Source organism: Symsagittifera roscoffensis, chromosome 8 (genome assembly GCF_963678635.1).
Source record: "Symsagittifera roscoffensis chromosome 8, txSymRosc1.1, whole genome shotgun sequence".
Taxonomy (NCBI): Eukaryota; Metazoa; Xenacoelomorpha; order Acoela; family Convolutidae; genus Symsagittifera; species Symsagittifera roscoffensis.
This window is the reverse complement of record NC_087069.1, coordinates 1,710,860-1,738,206: the sequence shown is the minus strand read 5'-3', so window position 1 is coordinate 1,738,206 and position 27,347 is coordinate 1,710,860. Positions and strand designations below refer to the sequence as shown.

Sequence of the window (27,347 nt, the reverse complement as noted above, 5' to 3'; positions counted from 1 at the left end):
CGGAACAGTAAATCGAACTTCGTAGTTTACATTTAACAGAGATTTTAAAACGAATAAGCCATTATTCAAACACATATCGGGAGAAGAGTCAAATCTGAAAAACAAAGAGAGAAACTGTAGTCGACCTAGTTTTCCCAGAAAAAAAAGTCAATTTTCATACATACCAAAAAAAGATCCGGTGGGGACTCAAAACCTAGACCATGGAATCTATATATTGCGCTTTAGCACTTAATCAAGTGAGAAGAGGCCTGGAATATATTAAAGTTTCATAACAAAGCAAGGTCAAATTCTCACAGATTTGCAAGACCAGTTGTTTACGAGAAAAAAGCCCAGCAACCCCTTTCAAGTGCACGTGCTCTAGGACAATAAAAAACCATGGTTGAGCTTGGCATAAATAAGAAGAGCTGACTCTGCGTCTGAATACTCAACAGCGAAATAAAAAGACCTAATCTGAATATTTGCTTAGCTCGCGGAAATTACGCTCGTGGGCTAATAATTCAGTACAAATATTCCAACAGCTGGAGAAAAAAAACTACATTTTACTTAAATTCATCTAAAAACTAGCTAGTAATTTTTTTTGATCTAATAAACGTGAATTATTAATACGCGGTATGAAAATTATTAGATACATCGTTTCACGTTTTAGTATCAAAAGAAACTTAAAATCAGTTTTAACGACTGCTACCATCACAGATACACGCTTCCAAATTGTTTCTAAAAACAAATAACAAAGTGTAACGAGAACCAGTACTTTGTTCCTTTATCTCTTTTTCGACTAAGAAAAACACTTTACTTAGAACTAGTTTCAAAATATTGCGTTATATCTGTGATAGTAACACAATGTTAAGCTCTTCGAAATAGATCGAATGAAGTTTTAGTTTGAGACACAAGACGATATTCTAAGGAGAAGAGCTGGAAAATTTCTGCAAAAGTTCAAATCAAATCATCATCCCAATAGAATATCCACTGCCGATAATCTTCTAAGAAACTTTTCTTGAAGCTCCAAGCATCCATTTCTTACTTCATCACTTTCAATACAAAAGGAAATGAGCACTTGTCAGTTTATGTCGTCTTCAGAGAAATACAAAGCCATCAGTTACACGCTCGCGTGGTGTCGAAAGACGCTCGGAGGAGTGCACAGGGATAAAGGCCGATAAGTTAGTAGTCCGAATGTTTCTCTAGCACAGGCGTCTTTGATCCCGATACATTTCCATGCACCAAATTAGAGTCAAGGCCAAGGGCTCTCTTCCGGTTACAATTCTGCCTACTGGGAGACATTGGAATAGGCGTGAAGGCTGATCTGGGTCCCCCTCCCGACACTGCGGAGGACATATTCTCAAACCTCCCGGAGGTGGTGGAGGCAGATGTCCTGTTATTGTTCCCATTGCACGCGGTTGAGAATCCATTGTGGTCCATACTATGGCTGCTTTGCAGGCCTAGTATGTTCCTGTTTGCGTCCCTATAAGCGTCCATAGCTGAGCTAGACGAAATTTGCGACCCATTCAATTGAGAGTTTTCACTTGGCCGCAGAGCCGAATCTGCTGCTATCGTATTGGGCTTCGCAGGGCCGTTTGAGGCTTTGAACCCTATGAGAAGCATAGTACCGTGTTTTATTGGCTGACAGTCCAGACCATACAGCCTGGATGTCAAACTAGGCGAGGCACTCACCCACCCCTCACTCTGACTAATGAACGGCTGCTCAACATTAGCTGTGGTGGTCAAGGACAGCCCGTCGGACTCCAGGGTAACCTCAATTCTCTGTGAGCTGTCCCTCGGAGCAGTCTGTTGCTGGTGGTAATCGGAGGATTCGCTGTGACTGTGGTGATCGTTGTGGACGACTGTGATGTTGCTCACTTTGGCGAAAGTGAGACAGTTGCTGCCTGTGGACTGCATGAGGTCTTCAGTGGTGATATTCTCGATTCTCTTCAGATTCTTGTTCGACAGTTCAATCACACTGCCACGGTTGAAATGTGAGGAGGACAACGCACTCTCCAGTGTAGCACACATAGTAGTAGTAGTACTGATGCGACTCTCACCCCCACCTCCATCACTGATCATTCCCTCCTTGTCAACCGAAGAAACCACACCCACTCCGAATTCTAATCCACTCGACCCATTAAACTGTCGCTGGTGTTCCCCTCCATTTGAGGCCACACTCTCCCCATAAGTGTTTATTTGCCCATTATTCATGGCTCTATCGTGGTCATTGTACAGTTGGTTATATGCACTGTGTCCACCAATGTGACCATTGACATTCTGGCTTTTGGGGAAACTGCCTCTGTGTCTCATTCCGTCCTGGTCTTTCTCTCGCCGGTTGATATTCACACTCTCTTCACTAGCACAACTCATCTCCCTCGTGTTTTGATAAACCATCTCAACTCCCCCAAAGCCTCTCACAGGTGTCGATTGTGAGTTGCTCGAAAGTGTCTGCTGTTTCCTCTCCTCTTCCCCCTCCTCGGTTCCATTTTGAGGTATCCGAGGCAGTTCCTGGTGGCGGATGTCCTCGTGGTTGTTGTCGTTCTCCGATAGCATTGCACTGTCGTTGTCATTTTCCTCGTGGATGTCGTAGAGTGAATTCTCCGTGTCTGAAATGACAATCAAGTTAAAGCAGTTACATTACAACATGATCAACAAGTTTTGAAAACAACCACTTCACACCTTGGTTACTTTGGTTTTTGTCACTAGAGCCAAACATTGATCAACCAGATAAAGATGACTCATCGAAGTTGCATTTAAAAGAAACTGGAAAATTCCAATACCTGACACAAAGAATTTAAAATTTTTGCTTTTCTAGTTTGCATGCTTTTGATTTTTAAAGGTGGATAAATCACGACCAAAAGGGTATCAAAATGGTCTATCACTCGGCTCCATATGAAAATATTTGTAGCACCAGACTTTTTTTGGGGTAAAACTAATCCACAACTCTACGCCTTCTTTGGTCGGATCAAATACGTAGAACAGTTGGAAAAAATTCAATGAAACGTTTTATGCAAGAAAAAACGTTTAGAAACGTTGTTTTTTCTAAGCCAAGATTTTTTGGATTCTTGGTAAAAAGCAAGAGCACAAAACTAATTCAATTATCCCTGAGCAATCTCATGTAAAAACAAGTTTCCCAACTATTTCAGCTCCCAGCTCATTTCCCAAGTGTATCAATAAAATATGACGCATTATCGAACTGGCATTATTCTAGAATCTTCCGCGGAATAGCTAATTGTTAATCAGCTCTAAAACAAAAGAAACACGCGAAGAAAACAAATGTTTAAAACAATGTTTTGAATAATTCATGATTCTTTGCTGCGAAAAAACCAGCAAAAAATCATCCGCTTATTTAGATGAAAAAATCACTTCGCTCATTTACAATTTGAAAATCAGGTTTCAAAGTGTACACATAAAGTTTGTGTTAAAAACGGAGAATGAAAACGAAGCCAACAAATTTTCAACCGAAGCAAGGAAGCCAAACGCTCAAAAAAACGCAAGAAAATTTCCAAAAAAGATTGAATATGTGAGAAAGGCCACTAAAATTCTTTAACTTGACCTTTAGAAAAAAAGAAAGTGGCAGCAAAAGTGATTTAATATTTACTTTTGCTGCCGCTGATTTAGAAGGCCAAAGAAAACTGGAATTGATGTAAAAATTTTCTGTTTAAAAACATTCTGATGTGTTCACAGATGTATATTATTAGTCACAATTTTTTGAGAAGCTAAAAAAATTCAAAAAAGTCAATAGAAACCGGGCCAAACCTATAGCCTCAACATCTAACTTACTGAATTCCGTCTCAGCCTAGCAATTCAAAGAGCCAGAATACATTTATCTACAACTATCAGATTTGTAGAGAAAATACCGGCTGATCGGAAAGCTAATTAGGCGAATCACATAACTCGAGTAATTAGCAACAACAAGATTCCAAACTAAACCCAGAGTCGAAGCGGAGCAACAAAAACATAAAAACATAAGAGGTCGAAATAATGACAAGTTAAAAAGATATTGAATAAGAATTTTAAATTTCTCGAGGTCTCGATAGAAATTCATTACGGAAAAATCCCAAACCTTGAATAATAAACACAGAGGTGAAGCTGAGCTTCGCACTACTTGCGATACAAAACAAGAAAAAAATCAAAAAGGTTGAAAATACTAGACAATTAAAATGAATAAGGCTAGTTTTGAACATGCCAATAAGCATCGAAAGATAATGTACCCAGCGGTAACAAAGCCAAAAATAGCTTGCCAGAAACCCTTTAGGCCAAAAAAATCAACAAGTCTTCAAACTTCTGAAAAATTAATCTCTACCTCACCCTCAAAACACTTAAACTGCTCGTCGAATGAAACAATATGAGGCCACTAAGCCGATATAAAGTAGGCCGAAACCTATTCAGCGCAGAAATAGAAAAAAAGCCGAAGAAAATTTAAGACTAAAAAGAGGTTATTAAGTCCCCCTCAACCTCAAAATACAGACACGCACTCAAGAAACTTTTTTCGCTCGTCGAAAGACGCAATATGAAGCCAATAAGCCGATATAATATAGGTCGAAACCTATCAAACCGAAAAAAAGGGGGATAATTAAAAAACAATCTGGAAAGAAATGTTATCACGAAAAACTTGAACTATATTTCTAATAAAAATTTTAGCATTTTGTTCGATCCAGATGCCAGCATTAAAAAATTTTTCCATTGAAACAATTCAAAATTAGGTCACTAAGCCGATAAAAAACAGGCCGAAATCATTCGGGCAGAATGAAGTTTCTGAACGAGAAAAAAATATAAAATAATATCAAGTTTAGTAAATATAAGTCAAGTTTAGTAAAATTACAAACAGCAGAGGTAAATCGGAACACTAAAAGCAACTCTAAAGTAAAAAAACTTTCAAAAAATTTCTAAAATATGGCAGCTAAGCCGATAAAACAAGCAGACAATAATACGCCGGCATTTTTTTTGAAACGGACTATCCCCGTTTCAAACTACTATTCCCCGTTGAGTTGATCCGAAAAAACTGTGATTGAAGACGTTTTAAGTCTCACCTGAAGCTACAATGAACAACGATTGCACTTGCAACTACAATGAAAGTTGCTTTTAGCACAAGAAAAATCAGTAATGTAGCAACTAAGCCGACAATTTTTGAGCAAACATCAGTTGAGCCGAAAAAAAAACTAATTTCATGAAAAAAAAAATCTTTCAATTTCCCCCTGATGCTGACTGAACAACACAAAACTTGCACTTGATTGAAAATTGCATACCTCACAAGGCAAAATGCGTGATGTGACAAGAGCAGATAAATATAAGTCCGGTAATACATTTTTGAGCAGACAAACAAAAGTCCGAGAATACAATTTTAACCAAATTTTTCTTCGATTGCAAAATAGAAAAATAAATAAAGTCCGGGCGAGACGCGAACCCCAGACATTAGGATGCAAAGGAAACGGCGTTACCCTAGGCCAATCGGGAAGGAACCTGGAAAACTTTAGGGTTCAAAATTAAAGGAAATATTTGTCAAAAGAACAGTAAAGAAAAGAATTTAAGCTGAAAAACAAACTGTTGTCATAAAAAATTTTGAGCTATAAAGTTTTTACGAAAAACATGAAAGCATGAAAAACTATTTCACTGCAACATAACTTGACTAAACTGAAACTAAGCAATATAATTTGATTCAACTGAAATAACAAACCGGAACTGTTGAATCGAAAAAAAAACCTTATAAATCACAAATTACAGAACTTTCAATCATAATAAATAACCTGTTCAAATTAAAAGAAATCTTGTGCTTTGGAAAATCAGAGTAAAATTGTACCAGATAAAACAAACGTTTAAAAAAAATGGAAAACGAGCCAATGGAAACAAGGACGAAAACCACGAATACGAAAAAAAAAATTTTCTTCAAGAATTTTATTTAAAAAAAGCTATTACCTGCAACGAACTTCCCCTAAATACTACCAAAATGATGGTAGTTTTATTTAAATTTTCTAAAAATTGAGCATGTCAGCGGTCTTCACGTCAGCAGTCAGAAAATTAACATCCCTACTAAAATTGAGCATTCTGTGAACAAAGTTGTTTACAGGAAAAAAAAGTCTTGACAACAGGATTTATACATTGCTATCTTTTGGCTAGAAAAACACTTAAAAAAACTCGAAAAGAAAAAAAATCAAAAATAACACCGCTAAAATTAGTTTTTTTTTCAAATTAGGCCCGTTTTGTCGGTGATGTGATGAGAAGCTCTGAACAAAAAGCTGGGAAATAGAATATTCGATAGTCTTCAAAAATGCATTGATCAAAACAGTTTATACCCTCGTAGGCGCTAAAAAAACTATTAAAATACCAATAGACCGTAAAAATCTTAATACCCAAAACATAAGAAAATAAGGATAGAAGCTTATTGTTCGAGTAGCACAGAATGATCCGACCATACTATTAAAAAACACATAAAAATGCTTTTCCATGTTTTTTTCAATTAAGTGTTTTTTGTGCATCGTGTGATAAAAGGATCTGACGAAAATCTAGAAATTAGGCATATTCGACTTTCATAGTAAAACACACAAATTGGAAAACAGTTTGTGTAGAAAAATGCAAGAACAAAATTCAACCATTTTTTCAGTTTTTTTTGCAGTGTTTTTGATTCCCAAAAGGTGCTAAAATACTCAAAAACAGTACCTTCACTCGAGTATAATTTTTTGAGGCTTAAAATAAGCTATTGCAAACCTGCTCGCTCGAATTAAGACGAAAAATAAAAAAAGTTCAAACCAATTTTTCTCAACACCAGGAAAACTTTTTCAAAAATTTTCTATGTCGTTCGAATTACGACTAAACGTGCTTTAAAACGATATATCATTAATACGAAGTTCCTCCCCATTTTTGAAATGGTTGGAACAAGGAAAAACTTTAAGCTAGAGGCCCTCTGCTACTTAAGCGACTTAAAAATCAACAGTTAGGGTGTTTGATACTTTGCAAAACTGGCCAATTTAAGACTTAAACTTGCTGAGCTAAAAGTTAGTCTATAATTATTTAGAACTAGAACGAGAAATGTTGGTTTCATCTGGCATTTGGTTGGCGATGGACTGACAGACTCACTGTTAGTTGCATTGAAGGGGGCGGAGGAGGAGGGACTGAGGAGGGGACTGCACTGTTCAGAGCCCAGAGGACTGGACACGTTGGAGGTGGTGGGACTGCTGCCACTGTTGTTGCCACCACCGCCACCAGTCTGACTGGCCGGGTGAGTGGGACTGGACCTGTTCAACTTGTAATGGATCTTGGCCGGATATCTGGTCGAAATCGAAGGCAGAGACGAGGCCGAATTCAACAGAAAACCACTGTTGTTATTATTATAACTACTATTGTTGTTGTTGTTGTTGTTGTTGATATTTACCCCTCCGTAACTACTCACTCCCACATGTACACCCCCGCCTTGGGTGCTTCTCGTACCTGACATGGTTCCATTTGAGCAAGTGCTAATCGCAGTGTGCGGTGGTGTGTTGGATACGACGCCGTAGCTGTAGCACTGGGGATGTTGCTGCTTCGTATTACTGTTTGTGGTATCAGGGTGCGATATAAGCTGCATAGGCTGTGTGTGATAAGAGGCGGCGGCGGAGGGGTTGTTTAGACTATGTTCTAAATTCTGAGATGGCGAAAAGGGGTCATTGGTTCTGTTTATCTGGTTATAACTGTTATCTCCACCGCTACCAACTGAAGCACTGTAAATTGACGTTGATGTATCCATTTAAGATAATTTTTAGAAAAGGAACTTATGTAGAATAGAGATTTTTTGTTTGGTAAATAAACGCTAATAACTCAACAAGATAAATGAATGAAGATTGGAAAGACACAGTGATATAGAGATAGAACAATTACCAGTTCTCGATTTTCAAGTATGAAACAAAACGAACTAAACTTAAGAATGAAGCACCTCAATTGCTCAGCTTAACCAAATTCTAGAAACTAATTAGCAGGTGAGGAGGAAAGAAGATAGTTTAAGATGAAAAACAACGATAATCATAAGAAAAACCAGATACAAACACAAAACAACAGCCTGATCTGCTAGTGGGGTATACACTTTAGAAGTATAGGCATTGATAGAAGCAGTTGATTTTTTCTCGCTCTCGGTTTCTGATTACCACAAGTCATTTGGTTACAATATCACTATCCACTGACATAGAAAACCTGAAAAAAAGTACATAATCAAATTGAAAGATGCTTCAGCACTTCAACAGGAGTAAATAATACGAGACATTCTCAGAGGAAACTTTTTCTGCATTTACAAAAACTGATATAAGGACCACTCGTCGAACCCCTGCCGACAAAAAGAGTACCTCTTTCAGGGACGGATCTAAGATTTTCTCGAAAGGGGGGGGGGTGCGGATTTTCAAAAAATTCGAAAATTTTACCCATTTTGACCTTTTTTTAGGTCGACTTAACTGATTTTCCGAGATCTGCGAAAGCACCAAAAAGACCTTGTTTTGGCCACATTTTCTGCACCGCAGGCAAAATATAAAGAAAAACAGACCGAAAAGGTTTTTAGGCTTTTTCCAAAAAAGCCTAAAAACGCCTTTTTCGGTCTGTTTTTTTTTTATTTTTAAGATATTGTGTTACTATTTTGAGATATCCATTTTTTGGCCGACTGACAATGGTTTAAGACGGTTTATCCACAATGGAAAGGACCAACATACGAGCTATTCAGCTCTTCACGGAGAACCGCTGTTTCGCCCCTGTTTAAGATCTACATGCAAACTTTTCTTTTTTGGCCTGTTTTCGCATAAAAATTTGATCAAAAAAGGGTTTTAAAGTGATTTGGGAGAGCTCAGAAAATTAAATTTGGTCGACAAAATTTTGAAATTTGTTGGAAATTCCGCCCCCCTCAAGAAAGCCCTAGATCTTTGCCAGTGTTAAGCATAAAAATGACGTCATATATTCTTATTACTCGACATAGCTATTTTCACACTTTTTGCTATTGCTCCAAACAGCCGAACTACCCAGTGGGCTACTGTTGTTTTGTATCCTGCCAAAAAAAGGATACTACTGACGACAAAAAAGGAAACAATTTAAGGGCCTGTTCCATTAAAAGTTTAAGGAAGGCAGCCAGCAGAGTAACTTGACATCAACCCGCCATAGAGTCTAAAATTGAAAATTCTATTTGAAAATATTTGAAATATCATAAAAAACGTCATAGCTTAAAAATTGAAAGGGTTTGAGCAATCATATTTGATTGAAGGCCCAATCTCCAATTGCATATCTCGAATACTTCAAGTTTCGGAAACTAAAAGGGGTTGAGCAGTCATACATGAAGGCCAGATATAACACTCCTGAAAGCATGTTGACAGTATCCTCACCACACCATAGAAAAAAAAGAATTTCAGCAGAGGCGAAGTTTAGCTTCTTAAACACGACAGAAAGAACACGACAAAAAATGCAGCTCTATTAAGCCAAATAAGAAAAAATAGAAATAAGCCTCGAATTAGTGAAAAAAAATTCGGATTTGAGCTACGTGTCGGATTTGAGCTTGCGACAAAGAGATTAAGAACGCCACGCATTTACCACTCAGCCACGGACGCTTACAGCTCAAAACAGTAGCCACAAATAAAGCAGAAAACAGATGCTACGAAATTTCCAATGCTACAGATCGTGATTATAGCAAAAGTGCATTCGCGAGTTAGATACTAGGAACAAAAGAAGGTTCGTACTAATACACTACGCTCGCAAGTAAATAAATTGGGAAAGATCTCGACAAATTATGAAAAAACGACATATTTCGTAAACTTATACTGGTGGAAACTTCAAATTGCCGCCAACAAGGGGAAGGATTTTTCATGGGGTTTGTTCACTCCAAGTGCCCAAACAACACTAGGCACTAGTAGATGTTTTAGTGAGTAACTGAATGTGACCAATAACTTTAACCGGGAATGTGTTTCCTTCTAATAATTTATACTAATGACTTAAGAAAAAAACGTGATAAAATAAAGAATTTAACTATTCTTGAGACAAAAGCTTATTTCGCTTTCTTAGAAGAACCATTTCATCATTATCTAATTGTACAATTCACAATGCGAACATCAGTTGCGCTAATAATATCAATTACTTTGTAATTTCAAATTATTGTCATCTACAGTTATTTTATTCTATATTTTTTCTATCTGTTAATGAGCATTGTTGGCTTCCGTCGAACGAATAGTTTAGTAGAGGAAACACCTTTATTGCAAAATTACTAATATTGCAATTAAACAACGACTAGCTTCACGTATGGTTTTGTTGCTCGCTATTAATTGAATAGCTCATTAAAAATTTCATCAACTTTTCCATTACTATTTATAATTTATTTACATAGCAGAGAAGATAGACAGTGGAAAGCCCCAGGTGGAGATTAGAATTGTTGCAGAGCAGAAGATATTCGGAGACTGATCATCTAAAAAGAGCACTTTGTAATTTTGTATATTCGCATTAAAATTCCACTTGGCAGTCCTGCTTCTATTTCTTAGTTTTCTCTCTACTCAATCTGTCTTCAATGGACTCCTTCTTCAGATATCGATTGAGGGCATTGTTCTCACTTTTCATCCACTGAAATATACGGACATTGTAACCACCAAAAATCTAAATAGTAACCATTGTAGTTCAACATTATTTTTATATTTTGTCGAGCACAGCTGTTTTTTCTACGTCAAGAAATTTCAGGTGGTACCATTATTGCAGCCGTAAATTATGAGGCACCTACCATAGTGGCAAGGCGTTCGCTTTGAGATCATCAAATCATGTAATCGATCCCCTACCATGGCAATGTCCCCTACCTACCAATTTCACTTGACATCTAGCTTCAAGTCTACCACATCCTGACCAATTACGGCTGCAATAGTGGTACCACCTGAAATTTCTAGACGCAAAAAACGGCCAAAATAAAACAATGTAGGACAAATGAATAGCCAGCAAAAGTTTGTTTTAGTGCAGAAATAAAAAAACATACTTTCTAGGAAATTCAGAACTTACTATAAATCATAATAAATTAAATTTTTTTTATTATGATTTATTTGGATGCTGTCGAGTATTATACCTGAGGTTGCGAATCTATCCTAAAAATGGCCTTCTGAGTCTTTTTAGTTTTGACGCAAAATTACCTGAATTTGCGTAGAAAACAAAAAGAAAGAAAACTGAACTTTTTAAAATTGGTCAGAAGAACAAAGTGTTTTGAACTGAAAATCCCTAAGATATAAGAGCTCGTGCAACTTAACGATGGACGCCTGATGCCAGTTCTATCATATACAAAGTTACTCCATTCAAATAACAAATCTGGGTTTTGCTACACTAGTGGACAAAATTAAGCGCAAATTCATTTTTAAACCCTGAAGTTCTTCTTTGATGGATTAAATTTAACCAAATGATTAAATTTAACCTCTCAGAGGTTTCAAGAACTAATATTTTTTAGTTTACAAATTAATATTTTTGGTGGTTTCAAGAACTAACCACCGGGTCCGAAAAAGCCACTTTTATCATCTGCATTAAGCATCGCTCTGCACATAAGAAACTTTTCTCGAACAAAGGAATTAAAACAAGTTTTTCATGTAAAAACATTTTGCTTAACTGTTTTATACAATTTCACGTGATTTGAAAACTTGGTGCAGCTAGTAAACACTGATAATTTAAGACCCTGAATAATCTGGTAAGTCCTTGAAGCCAGAACCGGATAATTTCATAGAGATTAGCTTAAATTATTTGCTTTCAGAGTCAATTCAAAGTTTTATTCTAATCTATACATTGTCTAATTGGCGTTTCACTTGACACATGTTTAAGAAGTCTCTATATTGACATGTTTAAAAGAAATGTCAATTTTTTTCAACCTTCAATGTGATTTTTTGAATTCAACGTTTTAGATGTCCAAGGTCATCTATTATTTTATTTATACATGTGTTGAAGCAAGAAAGCTTTAACTGTACATTTTTTCCCTTATTTGGTAAATCAAACTTTTTGAAGCTTTTCGTATTAGTGTTTATCTGACAAAATTGAAATTCTCAACTCGATGTTGCTGTGACATCAGGGCACACTCAGGAGTTGCAAACAAAAAGAAAAAAACTAAAACACCCGAACACAAAGTTCCTCCCCATTTTCAATAGTCGGAACAATAAAAAATTAATTATATTTCGTCATTTGTTCGATTCTGATTGCTCAATACAGTATTTGTCTACTTTATGACGTATCTACATCATGGTTTGTCTACTTTGTGCAAAGTAACCCTCCAAGGGTACCAGTCCTATTTTCTGTTATTATGATTGTTATTATGGGGCATCATTTAACAGGCTGCAATTAATGCGAAAACTTTGGGCCGCACTCTGTTGTGAGTTTATATGTTATTTGGGAAACTCATAGAGTAATTTCAGATAAGGTACACCGTCTGCTCGTCACGCTATCTTATTTTCGGCCGGATAGATTCGTGCAACTTCTTAGTCTAATACCAATCTTAATCTTACTCTTATATCTCCTAGTCTCAATAGATCTAGTGTACACCGGTTTACGCGAGTTAGTTCCAGAATGAGAACAACTGTATTCTAAGTTTAATTCAAATTGTTCTGGTGTTGAAACTACAAGTAGTTTCAACTATTTACAAATAAATAGGTTGTTAGTTTGATGGAGTATGATTGGTTAGTATTTAATATTTTATAGAGATAAAATATCATAATAATATCCAATAATAAATTCTAGTTTAGATCTGGTTCATAATTGTTGTCTTAAGAAAAAAAAATTGAAGATAAAAGTTTTCAGGGCCCATTCGAAATGAAAAACAATCTCATCAAAATATATTTTCCCCACGAAATTACGCGCAATTTCTGTTGAATATGCCGACATAATAAAACCCGGAACTGTTCGGAGGGTAAAGTTAACATTTGTGTAGCCCACCAGATATCACTTGAAGTGTTTTTTTTTTCTATCGTCAGGGGCGGATCTAGGATTTCCTTGAGGGGGGGGGGGATTTTCAAAAAAAATTCGAAAACTTTGACGACCTTTTTTTTAGGTCGACCAAATTGATTTTCCGAGCTGTCCTAAAGCACTACCTTCCATTGTTGATATTGTTGTGGAGCTTCCTTCGGACATTGGCTGCAATATTTGTCACCACAGAGGGCGAGCACGAAGGAGGCGACAGACGGGAACCCGCAACTGGGGAGGAGCTGCCCGGGAACCTAGAATTGCCCGTGAAACTTCCCTGTGTGATTATTGGCGGAGAATTGGCGACAGACACGTGGAACATTTTGTGTTTCATTTTGGACGGAATTCTCTCGACAGCATTGCGCTTAAACCTGTAACGACAAATACTCACTAAACTTCCAATCCAATACTATAATAAAACTACTCGGATAATAAAGTCAAAGAGAGTGCATCAAATGTTGCCTTTTTTTCTAACGGGTGGTTAGAGGAACATAATTGGGTCTCTTATTTGAAATATTGCTTCTCACCTGCTTCCCAGCGTATTTGGTGGCAGAGGCGGTTTGGGTGGGACTGTGGACGCAGACGCAGTGTGACTACTGGGTGTGCTGTAGTGGGGCAGATTGAAGTGTGAGTGGGGGTGGTGGGGGGTAGTTGGAGAGGGGGAGAGGGAGGAAACTCCACTGGCACTGTGTGGCGGTGGCATCTGGGGTTTGAGTAGGTAGTGTTGCGTAGCACTGTCACTCTCACTGCGATTCAGCTGCACAACACAAACTCACTCTAATATCATTCTCAACAAAGGCGAAGCGGGGCGAAATAATAAAAACAGTTAGAAATAAACAAGCGCTCACATAAATGTTATTTTCCATTCTGAAATAGAGCCGACAGAGCTTCAGCCGTAGATCAAAAAAGTCGAAAGACAACAAAAAATAAAATCAAAGTTCTATCATTACATATACCATTTTGCCCACAATTGCACCAAAAAAAGCATCAGCATCTAACTGAAAATTTTCTATTTCTCATGCAAAAAAGTTTGTATGCTCACTCGATCTCCCGTAAGTGTTCTTTTTTTTTCTTGGTAACAACGTACTGGTTACTTGCTGTAAACAACCCAACAACACCACTAGTCTGACCAATGAAACTAAACGACTTTGTCCTCGGTTGTATTTAACTTTTTTTACCACGCAAAATAAGGATCTACAAATAAACTTCGAATGGGTCGAGTATATATCATGTTAAATCCTTTTCAAGAGTGATTCGAAAAACACATATTCTGTTGAGAGCAACTGGCTTGAAAATTTTGATGTTTAGTTCTATTTCGGGCAAACAAAGCAAGCCTTAATAGGGCAATCAGCTTTTATTTAGGCCGTTAACTTTTCTTCCACAAAAAATGGAATCCTTTTTTCGCGCTTTCTTGGGAGGAAAAACTTTGAAAATAAAAAAAATTACTGCAAAAAGTTAACTTTTTGTTTTGAAATGTCTTGATTTTTTTCTTTTCGTTTTGTCGAATATGCTTAACTTACTATTACTATTTGATATGCTGAAGTTCTACCTTTTCGATCAGATCCCCTGTTATACTCTATTTATATTATTTATATGCCGTAGGTAACGGTGGTTGTCTCCATCAACTGGAATACTGTTCCATATAATGTATTTATTGAATTCAGTTAATAAAAAACGTAAGTCTATTGTTCAGGTACAAACAATCTACAACGAACACGGGTTAGACATGCACTGCCTTCAAGGCCGAACATAAATAATTCATTAAATCGAATAACTTAGGATGTCTGTTTGGATGACAATTCTCCGGCTACTTCAAAATGAAAAAGGAGTTTTTCATTGCTTTCATCATAAATTTAAACTCCCGTTTCTTCTCTTCTTGATTTTTATTGTTGTCCTTTTCGTCCTTCATCACTCCTGGGTTCTCTTGGTTTTCATCTATTTAATTCTCCGCCCGCTTTACTCGCTTTCAGACGACAATTTGATGACCTCTATGCCGTCTGTTTTTGATGCTTTTGGAACCAATGTCTGTAAGAATTTGAGACAAGCCTTCACATCTGCGTGTTCCGCGCGACCCTCCTGAATAGCCATGGCTTCGAATAACTCTTTGAGTGACTATGCTTCCTGGCTGGGTGACAGTTTTGGGGTTGGTTTCTTTTTGCCTTTAGAACGTTCATGACCGGAATTGGGTTTTTGAGTTTATTCGCTAGAGTCCTCGTTCGTGAGGACGCCCTGGTTGGGGGTGGTGTCTTCTCGGTGTCCCACTTTTTGTTTTGCGGTTCTTGTGTGGCTTCGTTGTCCGATGATGAGGGTGAAATCTCCGAATCTGACGCTGTTATAAAGAACTGCTTGCCTCTTGGCTTGTGACTCCATCCGTTCTCTTCCCGTGTTGTCTCTCCCTTAGTGTCAGTTTGCTGATTGCTGGTTCCATGCTCCCGTTGGTTTATTGTCCTGTTCTGATTGCTATCATCAGTAATGGCCTTCTTCATCTTTTCGTAGTTGCCCTCCACAAACGTGGGATGGGTCGGCACTTTTGGGTTTTCAATGTCTAAAAACCGATAGCTTTTATTATGTTAGCTGAATTGTATGCCACAAACGCAAATCCGCTGTTCCTCAAGAGTCTCGATTGTTTCCTGGAAGTTTGGACCCATACTGTAGGTGGGGTATATGTTAGTATTTTCCCATCTTGTTTTGTATTCTTATGGCAATTGGGTCGGATTGTACTTTTTGAACTATTCTTACAGATTTCCTTCCGCAGCTTAACTCTCGAACCTTGAGTTTCAGTCCTGTCACTATTTCGGCTGATGATCTCGGGATGTTAGCCCCTTTGGGCCCTGCGCTTAATGACAACCTCGTCTTCGCACTATCGATCTATGTGCAACTCGCTTAATAGAGCATGATGGTCTGTAACAAATGTAAATTTTTGACCCTTAAAATAATATCTGAAATGCTCTACCGCCCTAACTACCCCTAATAATTTTAATTCGTTCGTTTAGTACTTTTTCTCACATGAGTTCAAAAATCCAGAAGCGTATTAAATCGCTAACCATTCTTCAAAGGAATATTGTTGTAAGGCCGCGCCTAATGCGAATGTGGACGCTGCATCGCACACAATTCTCGCTTCTAAATTTTGATCGAAATGTCGGTTTTCTGTAATTTCAGTTATCAGTTTTAACACCTTTTGAAATGTAGATTCCTGATTCGGAAGCCATTCAAATTTATGTTTTCCACTATTTTTCAGGAGAATCCCAATGAAGCTCTCTCTGCGGCCAAGTTGGGGATAAATTTTGTCAGATGATGAATCGAACCCATGAAGCACTAGTTGTCGATTGCCTCCGTTTCCCCAATTATCGGTCTAGTCCTTTCTGCGTTGATTATGAACCCTAACCATTTATCTCGTTCGCGTGCGAACTTGCGTTTAGGCCACGATATGGCCAGGTTTTCCGTGTCGAGTCGGTCTAGAATGCTCCTTAGCGCCGCCTGATGTTCGATTTTCTTTCCTGTTGTGAGGACGAGGATATCATCCAGGAAAGCAAATGTATTTTACAGTTAGTTAGGGGGAAATCGACTGCCTTTTGAAAATCAATCAGTTCATAAAATGCCAATTCAAACTGGTGTGTGCCCGTCTCTCTAGCCCAACCAGGCTGCAGTTGCCTTGGTTTTTGGTTTTGCTGTCTAATGGGATTTGTCCGTATGCATATCTTACATCTTAGGTTGTAATGAAGACGACCCCGTGTCCTGGATATTAATTGCTTGGGCTACATTGTCCAATAGCAGTTGTTTGGAATTTAGTATTTATTTTGTGTATGTATTTTTTTCAAACCAATGCCAGTTGGATTTGACTGGTCCTTGTTTTTGTACTGTAATCACGATAGGTTTATTAAATTGTTTGTCACTGCACTTTTCTACTTACTTTTTGTAGTCCTGGTGTATTAGTTTGTTGGTCTGTTGTTCAACTCCTTACTGTAGGTGGATAGGCACTTTTCTGCCCTTCTGTTGTATCGCTATCGCTTTGAAGTTTTTGACGAATTCAGTTTTTACCATGTGGTTCTTTAATTTTTTTGAATCTTCTGCATGACCCTCTACAGCTGTCTTTAACACAATTCGCTATTTTAGCGTCGAACGATTCTTTTGAGTCGATATTTAGGACCATCTGGTGTCGCGGTTGTTCTGGTGTAGTTTTATCCCGATTTTGGGGATGATGTTTCTGCCTATGATGCTCGCTGTGACAAACCACTACTATAAACTGTGCTGAGTGTACTACTCATCTTCCCGATTCGATTGGTATTCTCAGTCTACCTAATGGTTCGATGTACACTCCGCTGTAACGCGCGATTGTGTGCCGCTTCCTTTTAGGGATGTTTGCAGATGGCGCCTGTCACCGTTTCTTTTAGTTTCTCGGCCGCGTATTCATTTAGGAAGGAAATTGGACTACCCGAGTCCGTTATGGCCTACTCGGAGGTTTTCAGTTAAACTAGGTATCCGTTCAAATCCTGTGCGGCAAACGATCCAGCATTTTTCTTTCAATTAATTCATTGATAGCCAATACTATATAACTATCTGGTTGCAGTGCTTCCCAGCCGTTTGCCGAGGTAAATTCGGCGAATGCTACCGGCTTCATGTTGTCTTCTTGTTGCTTCTGTGGCTCGTTCACGTCAGTTTCGTCTCGATTATCGACATAATTTACCTTAACTGATCGGCACATCTTTGCGATCACTTCGAAAAGAAGTGCCGATCAGCTAGGGTAAATTCTGTCAATGATCGAGACGAAACTGACGTGAACGAGCCACAGCTTTTTTCACGTTCGCAGCACAATTTGTCCTTTGCTCGACATGTTTGAAGGTGCCTCGCTGAGAACAAATTACATTTGTAGCATTGTTTGTTTTGTCGTTGGTTGGTAATATTTGGCAATCCTCTTTGCCCGGGTTGTTCTTGATTTTGATTCTGGAAGTTTTCCTCGTTTTGTCCACGGCCTCTGCTTGGTCTAAATGATGGACAGTTTCTCCGTTGTTTAATAAATCCTGATGCATTGGAATACCCTTGTCATGGCTTTGAATCGTTCAATTATGCTCTATACCTTTCTCCCGCTTAATGGCGTAGTCGTAGGCTTCTTTGGGTGTTTGTGTTTCTGCTAACAGTTTTTCCAAAATCTTATCGTTTAGCGTATGTGCTTAAAACATGTCTCTCGTCAATTAAGCTTCTGTCTACAGAGTCGGCTTTCAATGCCAGATCAACCAATTCCGCATAAAAAGGCTCCAAGGATTCATTTTTTTTTTGGATTCTGCGAATAAAATTATATCGGTCGAACGCAGTACGTTTTTCTGTGAAGACAACGTCCTCGGGCTCGTCATACAAGTCCTTTGTGGACACTGCTTAGATATCAATATTTGGTTTCCTCTGCCTGAATTGTCTCTGGGCTAGGTTTAGTTGTCTCTGAGTAGGGGCAGCTTTTGACTCTGGTATCCGCTTCATTCCACGGTACTCTTCCGCATAGCACCCCCAACCTATCCGCATTCTCCAATTTGATACGTTTTTCTTGGTTTCTGTATTCCCTATCTTTTTCTTGTGTTATTTTCGTCGTCTATCGGATCTTCTGGTTTTGGTGTTTGTTTGCGTGTAGGTCGATGTCGCAGTAGTAGTTGCACGTCGATATTGTCTTTTGAATACCCACTCTACCGGCGGTTCCGTGGTATGGCGAAACCAGAAAGGTGGATTTGTTCAAAGGATTTCTCTGGTCATTACCTGCTGATTGCGACATGTTATAGTCTACTTATATGTCATAGGTAACGCTGGTTACCTACACCAATCGGAATAGTGTACCACTTAATGTATTGAGGTCAGCTAATAAAAGATGCGTCTCACAGTCTATTGTTCAGGTACAAATAATTGACAATGAACACGCGTTAGACCTTCACTGACTGCATGTTCGCAGTTGCCGTGAAGGTCACCAAACACACTTGTCCTTCAAAGCCGAACATAAATAATTCATTACCTCAAACAACTTAGGATGTCTATTTAAAGATACAAAAATGGATTAACATATATTATATAAAAAACCGGATAGATGATATCCCCTTGGCAAACAACGAAAAAAAAAACGGAGAGTTGGAAAAATTGATTTTTTCTTCTAATTTGTTACTTTTGCGGCTGGGACTTGCTGAGCTATTTTAGGTAGTTATTAGTTCATTGATGCGCGCAAAAATGCTAAGAAAGTCTTGTTACCGTCAAAACAACCATTCCTCCAAAAATAAAGTTTTCTTGTTTTTTCAGCAGAAAACAGCTTCCCAGTAAATACTAGTGCACGGTTAAATTACAATGAGTAAAACAATTCTTCACAAAACCAATCTGATGATCAAAACAGCGCTCAGCGTAATTGCACCAATTCTCTCCTAGTTGGTAAATTTGTGTATTTGAAGGATGGCAAAAATTCAGATTACTATCAAATGCCAGCAGTTTTACTGCGCATAAAGGTGGATCGTCCAAAAATACAAAAACTATTGTCCAGGAGCTCTTCCAAAAACTATGTTTAAACACAGAAGCGAAGCCGGGCTCCGCAAACATCGGCGAGAACACGAAAAAAGCAGCTCTCTAAAGTACAATAAGAAAAAGTAGAAATAAATCTCGAAGTGGTAAGAATTCAGCTGCGTCTCGGATTCGATTTTCGACCTAGAAGATGTGAGTCCCACGCACTAACCACTCAGCCACGTACGCTTAATACATCACAAACAAAAGCCACAAATAAAACAGAGAACAGTTGCTACGAAAGTTCCAATGCTACAGAGCGTGATTATCGCAAAAGTACCACTAAATTAGTGAACACTTTTATTTGCAAGCTAGGTTTGAAAAAAAAAGAAGGTTCATAATGAAACACTAACGCTAGCAAGCTGGCCAGTGTAATAAGGTGAGAGTGATTTCTAATGAAATATTGTACATCTTGAAATATTTTGAAATAACATACATGATGTATAAGTACGTATAATTGAAAAGGTCTTCTATTCTAATTAATTTGAGCTTACAAAAATTAGAGTGAAAAATGATTAGGCATAATCTGAAAATGCAATACTAAAGTGGATATGAAAAATTCAGCACAATGTTTGTGGTTTTTCTCAGGTCGCGATCTTAGGTCCTTCACTATTCTGTATACCATTCAATCAAAAATTCTCCAATTACCTGCAAAGACTAATCCGGAAAAGTCATCCATACGCTCCAGAGTTATCAAACTGTAAATTCTTTGAACTAAAAAACCTCCAGCCAGATTCCGTAAAGTTAAAAGCTCGATTCGCAATGGTAACCGGGTAATTAAAATTGAGTTTAGGAATAGCTGAATCCGATGACAGCGGATAAAGCAAAGGAGTAGGTTAGAAGGAAGAGAAGGTGAAATGTGAAAAAACACCGAGAGGTAAAACTTTCAAAAAGAGCTTAAAACTTTCAAAAAGATAAAAACGCAAAAAAAAACAAACAGTACTGCATTTTGAAAAAATGACATTTTCACCTATCAAACTTCACTCCCAAGACATGAAATTTTTTAAGTCGGCCGCTCTAAACCAATATTCTCAATTGACGCATACAGAAGCAATCACGAGTCACTCATAAAAAGGAGAATACGTGCTATCAAACTATGCCAATACTATGCAACAGAAGTGCCACTGAAATTAGCCATGGTTTTGGGTTGCAAATTGGCGAGTTGGGTTGGAAAAACTTAATTTCTTAATATAACACTTAACTGGTTAGCTAGGCTTGTGTAATTAAAAACTAATATTTAAACTAAAACTTCTTCAATAATTCAGTGATTCAGATAGGGGTTATTTTCCAGTCCCGTTCGTGCAAATAAAGTTATTTGATCTTGTGTTTATATATTGAAAAACTATAAATGGGACCTGCTTGTCTCGTTGTTTATTCTATCAAAGTTACAGTGCAGTGATACTGATAATATTTTTACACGTTTAACTTATTAGCTTGTCAATTTTGAAAAATTTTGTTTTCTTTCCTTCTTGTATCCTAAGTTGTTAGAAACCTAAATATAACATGCAAAATAATTTAGCTTGATTGTTTAAAAAAAATGGAAACTAATACAAAGATCATAACGTCAGAACTATACAAGAACTTACAAAGACCCTATGTCACCAAACTTTTGGCATCGCACGCAATCTATTAGAAAAAAAAAACAGTCCCAAAGCGCAGCTTTTGGGCACATACAGAAGCAGAGCTGTGCTTCGCAAAAATAGCCGGAACGAGACAAAAAAAACAACTTATAAAGTGAAATAAAAATAGAACACAGAGGCGAAGTTGCACTTCGCATTCATAAGCAAAAATATACCGATAACGCTACTGGGAAAAACTGAATGAGAAAAACTTTGAGTCTACAAAATTTCTTAAGTGACGCACGCCAATTATGAGTCTACATAGTTTCTAACTGACACAAGCCAATTATGACGCATTAGCAGTACCAGTCAATTTGAAAAAAAAAATAACGTCAGAACTATACAAGACCTTACAAAGACCCTATGTCACCAAACTTTTGGCATCGCACGCAATCTATTAGAAAAAAAACAGTCCCAAAGCGCAGCTTTTGGGCACATACAGAAGCAGAGCTGTGCTTCGCAAAAATAGCCGGAACGAGACAAAAAAAAAACAACTTATAAAGTGAAATAAAAATAGAACACAGAGGCGAAGTTGCACTTCGCATTCATAAGCAAAAATATACCGATAACGCTACTGGGAAAAACTGAATGAGAAAAACTTTGAGTCTACAAAATTTCTTAAGTGACGCACGCCAATTATGAGTCTACATAATTTCTAACTGACACAAGCCAATTATGACGCATTAGCAGTACCAGTCAATTTGAAAAAAAAAATTACCAAGTAACATGCCTCAATTTATAGAGCGGACAAATTTCAACTAGTATACAAAAAAGCTCATTAAAACATCCGACCCTGCCCAGGTTCGAACCCTCTTGTTTCGTTTCTGGTCTCCTTACCTACCTCTACGCTACCGATCCATGAGACTTGAAGCTTAAGTGCTATTTGTAATATAATAGTCTGTGTTAATATCATTTGCATTCGCTGTACTTATTAGCTGGATTAAAATGAACACTTTCGAAATGAACACATTCTGTCGCAACAATTGCATCGCAACAATATTTGCGACTTATGTTGGAAAAAATGAAAGTTCATACTATAACACAAGCTATGCTTGTGTAAATAAGCCTCGAACTAGTAAAACTTTGTTACGTATCGGATTCGAACTTGCGACCTCGAGATTTGGAATCTCACACCCTGTTCTCTCGGCCACGAACCTTTAACAGTCGGCAAAAACTAGTCACAAGTAATGCAGCTACATATGCTAATAAATTGCCAAAAGATGCAGCAAAAGTAGCACAAAATACAAAAAGACAATTTTGCAAGTAATAATTTTGAATACAAACACCTAAAGGTATCCACACTAATTCTGCTTGTAACAAATTAGAAAGCATAAAGCCACATTATGTATAAATTATGTATTTCAAAAAACTGCGAGATATATTGATTTAGAAAGCGAATTTTCATTGCTGTTATGTATTGTGAAACAAATAGCTTTTCATTAGGTTAATTAAAAATGCATCAACTATGTTATCTTATTAATATTCCAGTTTCAAAGCACATGCTATCAAAAAGCCGTAAAGTCGCCATCGAAAGTCGGAACAATATTTGCGACTTAGATTAGGAAAAAAAAAGAAAAGTCGCACTATTACACATCGCTCACGAAAGTTCGCTGGTTTAATGGAAAATTTTGACCAAAAAAAAGCTTTATTTCGGCGCAAGCTCTCTCCTAAAATTAGTATACACTGACGCAGTGAAATTTAGTTAGCCAAAAACGGATATCGTACACTTCTACCAGTGGGAATCAGTGTAATTGGAAAAGTACCGAGAATCTTTAATTTCCGTTTGGGTAGAAGCAGTACCTTGCACGGCTGTTGTGAGGTGACATCTAGCGACTTGTGACTGTTGAAGGAGGAGTAGGTCCTCGCAGACTGGCAGAAGGTGGCCGATCGCCTGAAACCCTGACTGGAGGAGTTCGAGCCCCCGCCTGCCCTGTTATACTCGGATGAGCCGAAGGAAGACGTGCTGTCACAGTCCACTGCTCTTTCATCGTACCCCTCGTCCGAGGTCACCAGGGGGTCCAGCTGCATCACATTGGGGGCAAAAGGGGATGAGGTCGCATTTGATTGGCTGAACGGGGGAGGAGCATTTGGGGAAACGCAACTGTACACGTTCAATTGTGACCTAAACACAAATAATAAAAATGATTTTGAATCTGTTGGTCAATCAACTCTGTCAATCGAAGGAGCAATAGATAGAAGTGGTTCAGTATTGGGGATACCTGCCCCGAAGAGCAGGTTTGGAAAAAGAGAGAAATCTCAAGTTGTCCCTCCGCACGGAAAACTTTAGTAAAAGGCGAAAGTTTTTCTCGATTTGCGAAGAGACCAGAGGTGTAACTTCCACATTTCCCAAAAAGTAATTAGTTACACTGTCAGTACTTTTAAATTGTAGCATTCGACCTACCAATCGATTATTTTGCAGCTCCAAAAAATGGCCACAATGTCCGACAAGCTCTTCAAAAACAGTCATATTATTAGCATAACTTTTAAAACCACTTGATTGGAGCAGTATTTACGGGACGAAATGCATAATTTAGACGTCGTTCATAGTACTATTTGTGGCCTGATATATGGCATAAAAGACGTTGGTTGCTCGGTTCAACATTTATTCAAAATGGTTGTTTTGTTGAATAAAATTGGCGGCCATGTTGCGTCGATACTGTGTTGTATTTATTTTGACGTATAAATAGTAGCCATTAATAATGTAGCTTGTAGTTGTTGTATCCTAGTCGTGTACTAATCCGATCGATTGCAAGTGGTGTCAAAATGTTTAGCCATTTCATTCCATGGAATTCAGCAGTTGGATCCAGCTTTCTTTGATAGCCTTGGAAAAATGCTTACATACTTTTTTCGCATTCTGTACACTTAACCTACTTTAGTGCACACTTAACCTATTTTAGTGATTGAATCGTTTAAGTTTATTTCAATGCTGAAAAAGGACGGTAACTTAAGAAATTGACTAGTTACAAGAGTCGGTCTGAAATAACGAGAATTTTAAATATTGATGCAGAGCTTGGAACTTATGTCATATACCTATCAAGACAATGCCTTAAATCTGCTGCTTTGTTTATTTTTTCCAATATTTTATTTTAAGTTTTCAGATCTATATTTTTCCTTGTCTTTGAAGATCTCAAATTTCGTCTTCCATTTGATAAAACGGGCAGTGCTCTATAACCCAATTGGGTTCGTTAACTTTCGTTAACCCAATTGGGTTCGTTAACTGTCCCCTCACTGTTTCTGGTGCTTCATATTTAAATTCTCGTTGTATGCATATTTACCATTAACATTGAAATAAATTTTTTCTTTCGTTCTTTAATATGAAAAAAATGAAACAAAATTGCTGCCATAGAATGAAATGTGAAAGCCTCTTGTTTAAATTGCGACAACCACAACGCAGTTAAACGAATCTACACTAACTTGGACAGTGAGGGAGGGGAGGGGGGAGTTGAGTACTCACTCGCTGAGTGGCTGCAGTCTGGCCATGGTGGTGTTTTTCACAGAGTAGTGGGCCACAGCGGGATAGCCTCCGCCCCTGTCCCCCAAATGGCGACTCAATTGACCCACCACAACTGGAGGCACTTCACTAGCCAAGGGCGGCGGGTGCAGATTGGAAGGTTCGTTACTGCTATTGTGGACACTATTTAGAGTTCTCTGCTTTACAGGACTCCGCAGCTGATCAGGAGATACACACACTGTGTCGTATATGTTACCTAAAACGACAACCATACTCCACTTACGTCACCCACTCCCACGGCCAGGTTGAACTAGCAACACTAGGAATAAGGCATTTGTATAGCGTTAACGAAGAAGCAAACATAAGAATAACATACTTTTCAAACTATCAAAATAAAGCACAATTTTATGATTGAAACTTTGAAGATAAGTCAGCCCAATCCAATTTCAAAAAGAGATCGCAATTTGCCTTCTTATTAGCGAATGAGTTTGAATTGATTATGGAAAGAAATCACAATTCGAAAAAAGCGTACGCCAGGCAGAAAAAAATTATTATTTTTTTTACCTAAAACCTTTGGAACTCCCGTAGCAATGTGCTAAAAACATTTTGATTAAATTTTCGAGCTACGTGATTGAGTGAAAAAACATTGAGATTTCACTTGAAAACATTTACTCGAAGACTACAACAATTCATATAGTTTTTTGGAGTCACCTCTCTTCTCATTTAAATAGCTCAATTAAAAATAGGGAAACATAAGCTACCTTAAAGTTCAAAATAGACTTTGAAAACTAAAACTTTGACTATGTGCCGAAATCAGACCGCCGACCAAAAAAGTAGTCTCACGGCCTCGTATCTGCGCCACGGTCACTTGAGAAAAGACAAACACAAGCCACCAATAAGGCAGAAAAGACATTAAAATGAACAGCCAATGCTATATAGCCACCCAATAGTAACTTTTAATTGCGAATTGGGTAGGGAAAAAACTAGTGGATTCCTAATATAACATTACGCTCGCCAGCTTCCTTGTTTAATAAATTATACAACTAATCGTACTAAATCTTAACACAGAGGCGAAGCTGCGCTTCGCAAACACTAGCGAGAACACAATAAGCAGCTCTATAAAGTGCGATAAAAATTCGGCTACGTCTCGGATTCGATCTGCGACCTAGAGATTATGAATCTCGCACACAAACCTTATGAGATTATGAGTCTCGCACTAACTAGCCACAGACGCTTCGAAAATCACAAACACTAGCCACTAATAAAGCAGAGAACAAATACTACGAAATTTCCTTTGCTACAGATCGTGAGTATAGCAAAAAAGCCGCCAAATAAGTGAATACTTTTAACAAACAATTTTATTTGCGAGCTAGGTCAGAAAAAAAGGCTCGTACTAACTAGCAATTCCATTAAAATGAAATCCATTTAAGTTCAATTCAATTTGATGACTTGAACAGGTTCGCAAAAAAAGTAGCAAACAATACTTGGAGATACCAAATAGTTTGCATAGCTTGCAATGCTTTTGAAGAAACTAAGCTTTTCGAAGCAAACTACCACAACAAACATGAAAATTTTGAGGGAATTTTGAAGGCTTGAAATCCTATGAAGCCAACTATTCGAGCGATAAAACTTCAAAATTTCAATTCATCTGATTTCCTACATTGGCGCGCTTGATTATAAAACTTACTGAAGCAGGTTGTTTGCTGTCCAGAAGGTATGTGGGTATATGGCAGACAAAAAATTGAAATGATTTTGTGAAGCGAGCTATCAAGCTTTAAGACTTCGAAATAATTAAAATTACTTGGATAGCTAACTTGGTCAGCAAGAAGTTTAAAGATCTTGAAGAAACCTTTTCAAATTTTGAAACCTCGAAATATATAATCTTTTGATTGTCTGAACCAACTCGCAAAAAACTAGTTTTTTTTTAAGCAAAAAATTCAATTAATGGCAACCTTGGAACAATTCAATTTGTTTTGATCGCTCTCATTGGTTCGAAAAAGGGTGAGGTGCCTGGAAGCAAACTATTCAAGCGATGAACCTTTGAACCGATTCAGTTTTCTTTGACGGACAAAATTGATCAATTGAAGGATAAAACAAGCTATCCTGCCGTGAAGCTACAGCGTTTAGTTTTAATGGATTAAACGATTAGACAATTGCTTATTTTGTTGAGGCAAAAGAGGAGTATTAAAAATTTGAAAAATTTCAATTTAAGTTGATAGGTTGAAATAATTAGCCATAAATTCAAATTTTTTCCGTAAATGAAGCTTTGACAAATGACTTTTTCTGATGGCACAAGAGATTAAAACATGGAACATTTCAAATTATTCCGATAAACAACCTGATTAATATAAAGTCAACTACTTAAATGCGTCTGACCCATATCTCGCCATTTTCAAGTAGAATTGATCCGGTCGTAATGAAAAATCATGTATCACAAGCACGCTTAACGGAGTAGAGTAGTTAAGGTTGCCTGAACGGCTCGATGGTCCCATTATTATCACTACTAATGCGTTTATTGTCCGTTTTCCCCTTGTGGAGGGGGTTGGACAGCCGGAAAGCGCGTAAGGAAGGGTTCAGATTGGGGCATTCTGAAGAGTATTCAAGCTCTTTAAGGGAGGAGAACACGTTTTCCCATGCCGTTCGATCGAGGCAGTCTGTGGATTTGAGGCCTAAGCATATTGCATGGTACCATGTAACGAGTTTTTCGTAGCTTCTTCAATTACTGTTATAAATAACAATGGGCCAAGTGCCGATCCTTGACGCACGCCTATTTTAATTTCGAAGTAATCACTGCATCCTAGGGGCCGGCGAACTCTGGTTTTCGACTCGGTATACATGCACAAAATAGAAGTACCAGAATTTCGGGATTTCTCTGTTGC

General features: G+C 37.8%; 2 protein-coding genes and 1 non-coding gene across 3 annotated transcripts in view; all 3 read right to left on the bottom strand.

The window, feature by feature from the left end:
• Positions 1–744: 744 nt before the first annotated feature.
• On the bottom strand, positions 745–8,135 carry LOC134853210 (probable cyclin-dependent serine/threonine-protein kinase DDB_G0292550). Its single transcript, XM_063869170.1, has 2 exons — positions 7,054–8,135; positions 745–2,585 (listed from the first exon to the last, which is right to left on the bottom strand). The coding sequence occupies exons 1-2, from the start codon at positions 7,697–7,699 to the stop codon at positions 1,159–1,161; spliced, it is 2,073 nt and encodes a 690-aa protein (XP_063725240.1). The 5' UTR covers positions 7,700–8,135; the 3' UTR covers positions 745–1,158.
• Positions 8,136–9,922: 1,787 nt separating this feature from the next.
• Positions 9,923–27,347, bottom strand: part of LOC134853021 (uncharacterized) — a 30,715-nt gene continuing 13,290 nt past the window's right edge. Inside the window, exons 6-10 of the mRNA XM_063868936.1 lie at positions 24,472–24,724; positions 22,818–23,139; positions 13,407–13,636; positions 13,008–13,250; positions 9,923–10,527 (exon numbers count right to left, since the gene is read on the bottom strand). Coding sequence (XP_063725006.1) covers positions 10,521–10,527; positions 13,008–13,250; positions 13,407–13,636; positions 22,818–23,139; positions 24,472–24,724 — 1,055 coding nt within the window. The 3' untranslated portion in view covers positions 9,923–10,520. The remainder of the gene's footprint in view (positions 10,528–13,007; positions 13,251–13,406; positions 13,637–22,817; positions 23,140–24,471; positions 24,725–27,347) is intronic.
• Positions 23,234–23,347, bottom strand: LOC134853730 (U5 spliceosomal RNA). The gene has a single exon (XR_010164365.1). It is a non-coding gene; the product is annotated as a U5 spliceosomal RNA (small nuclear RNA).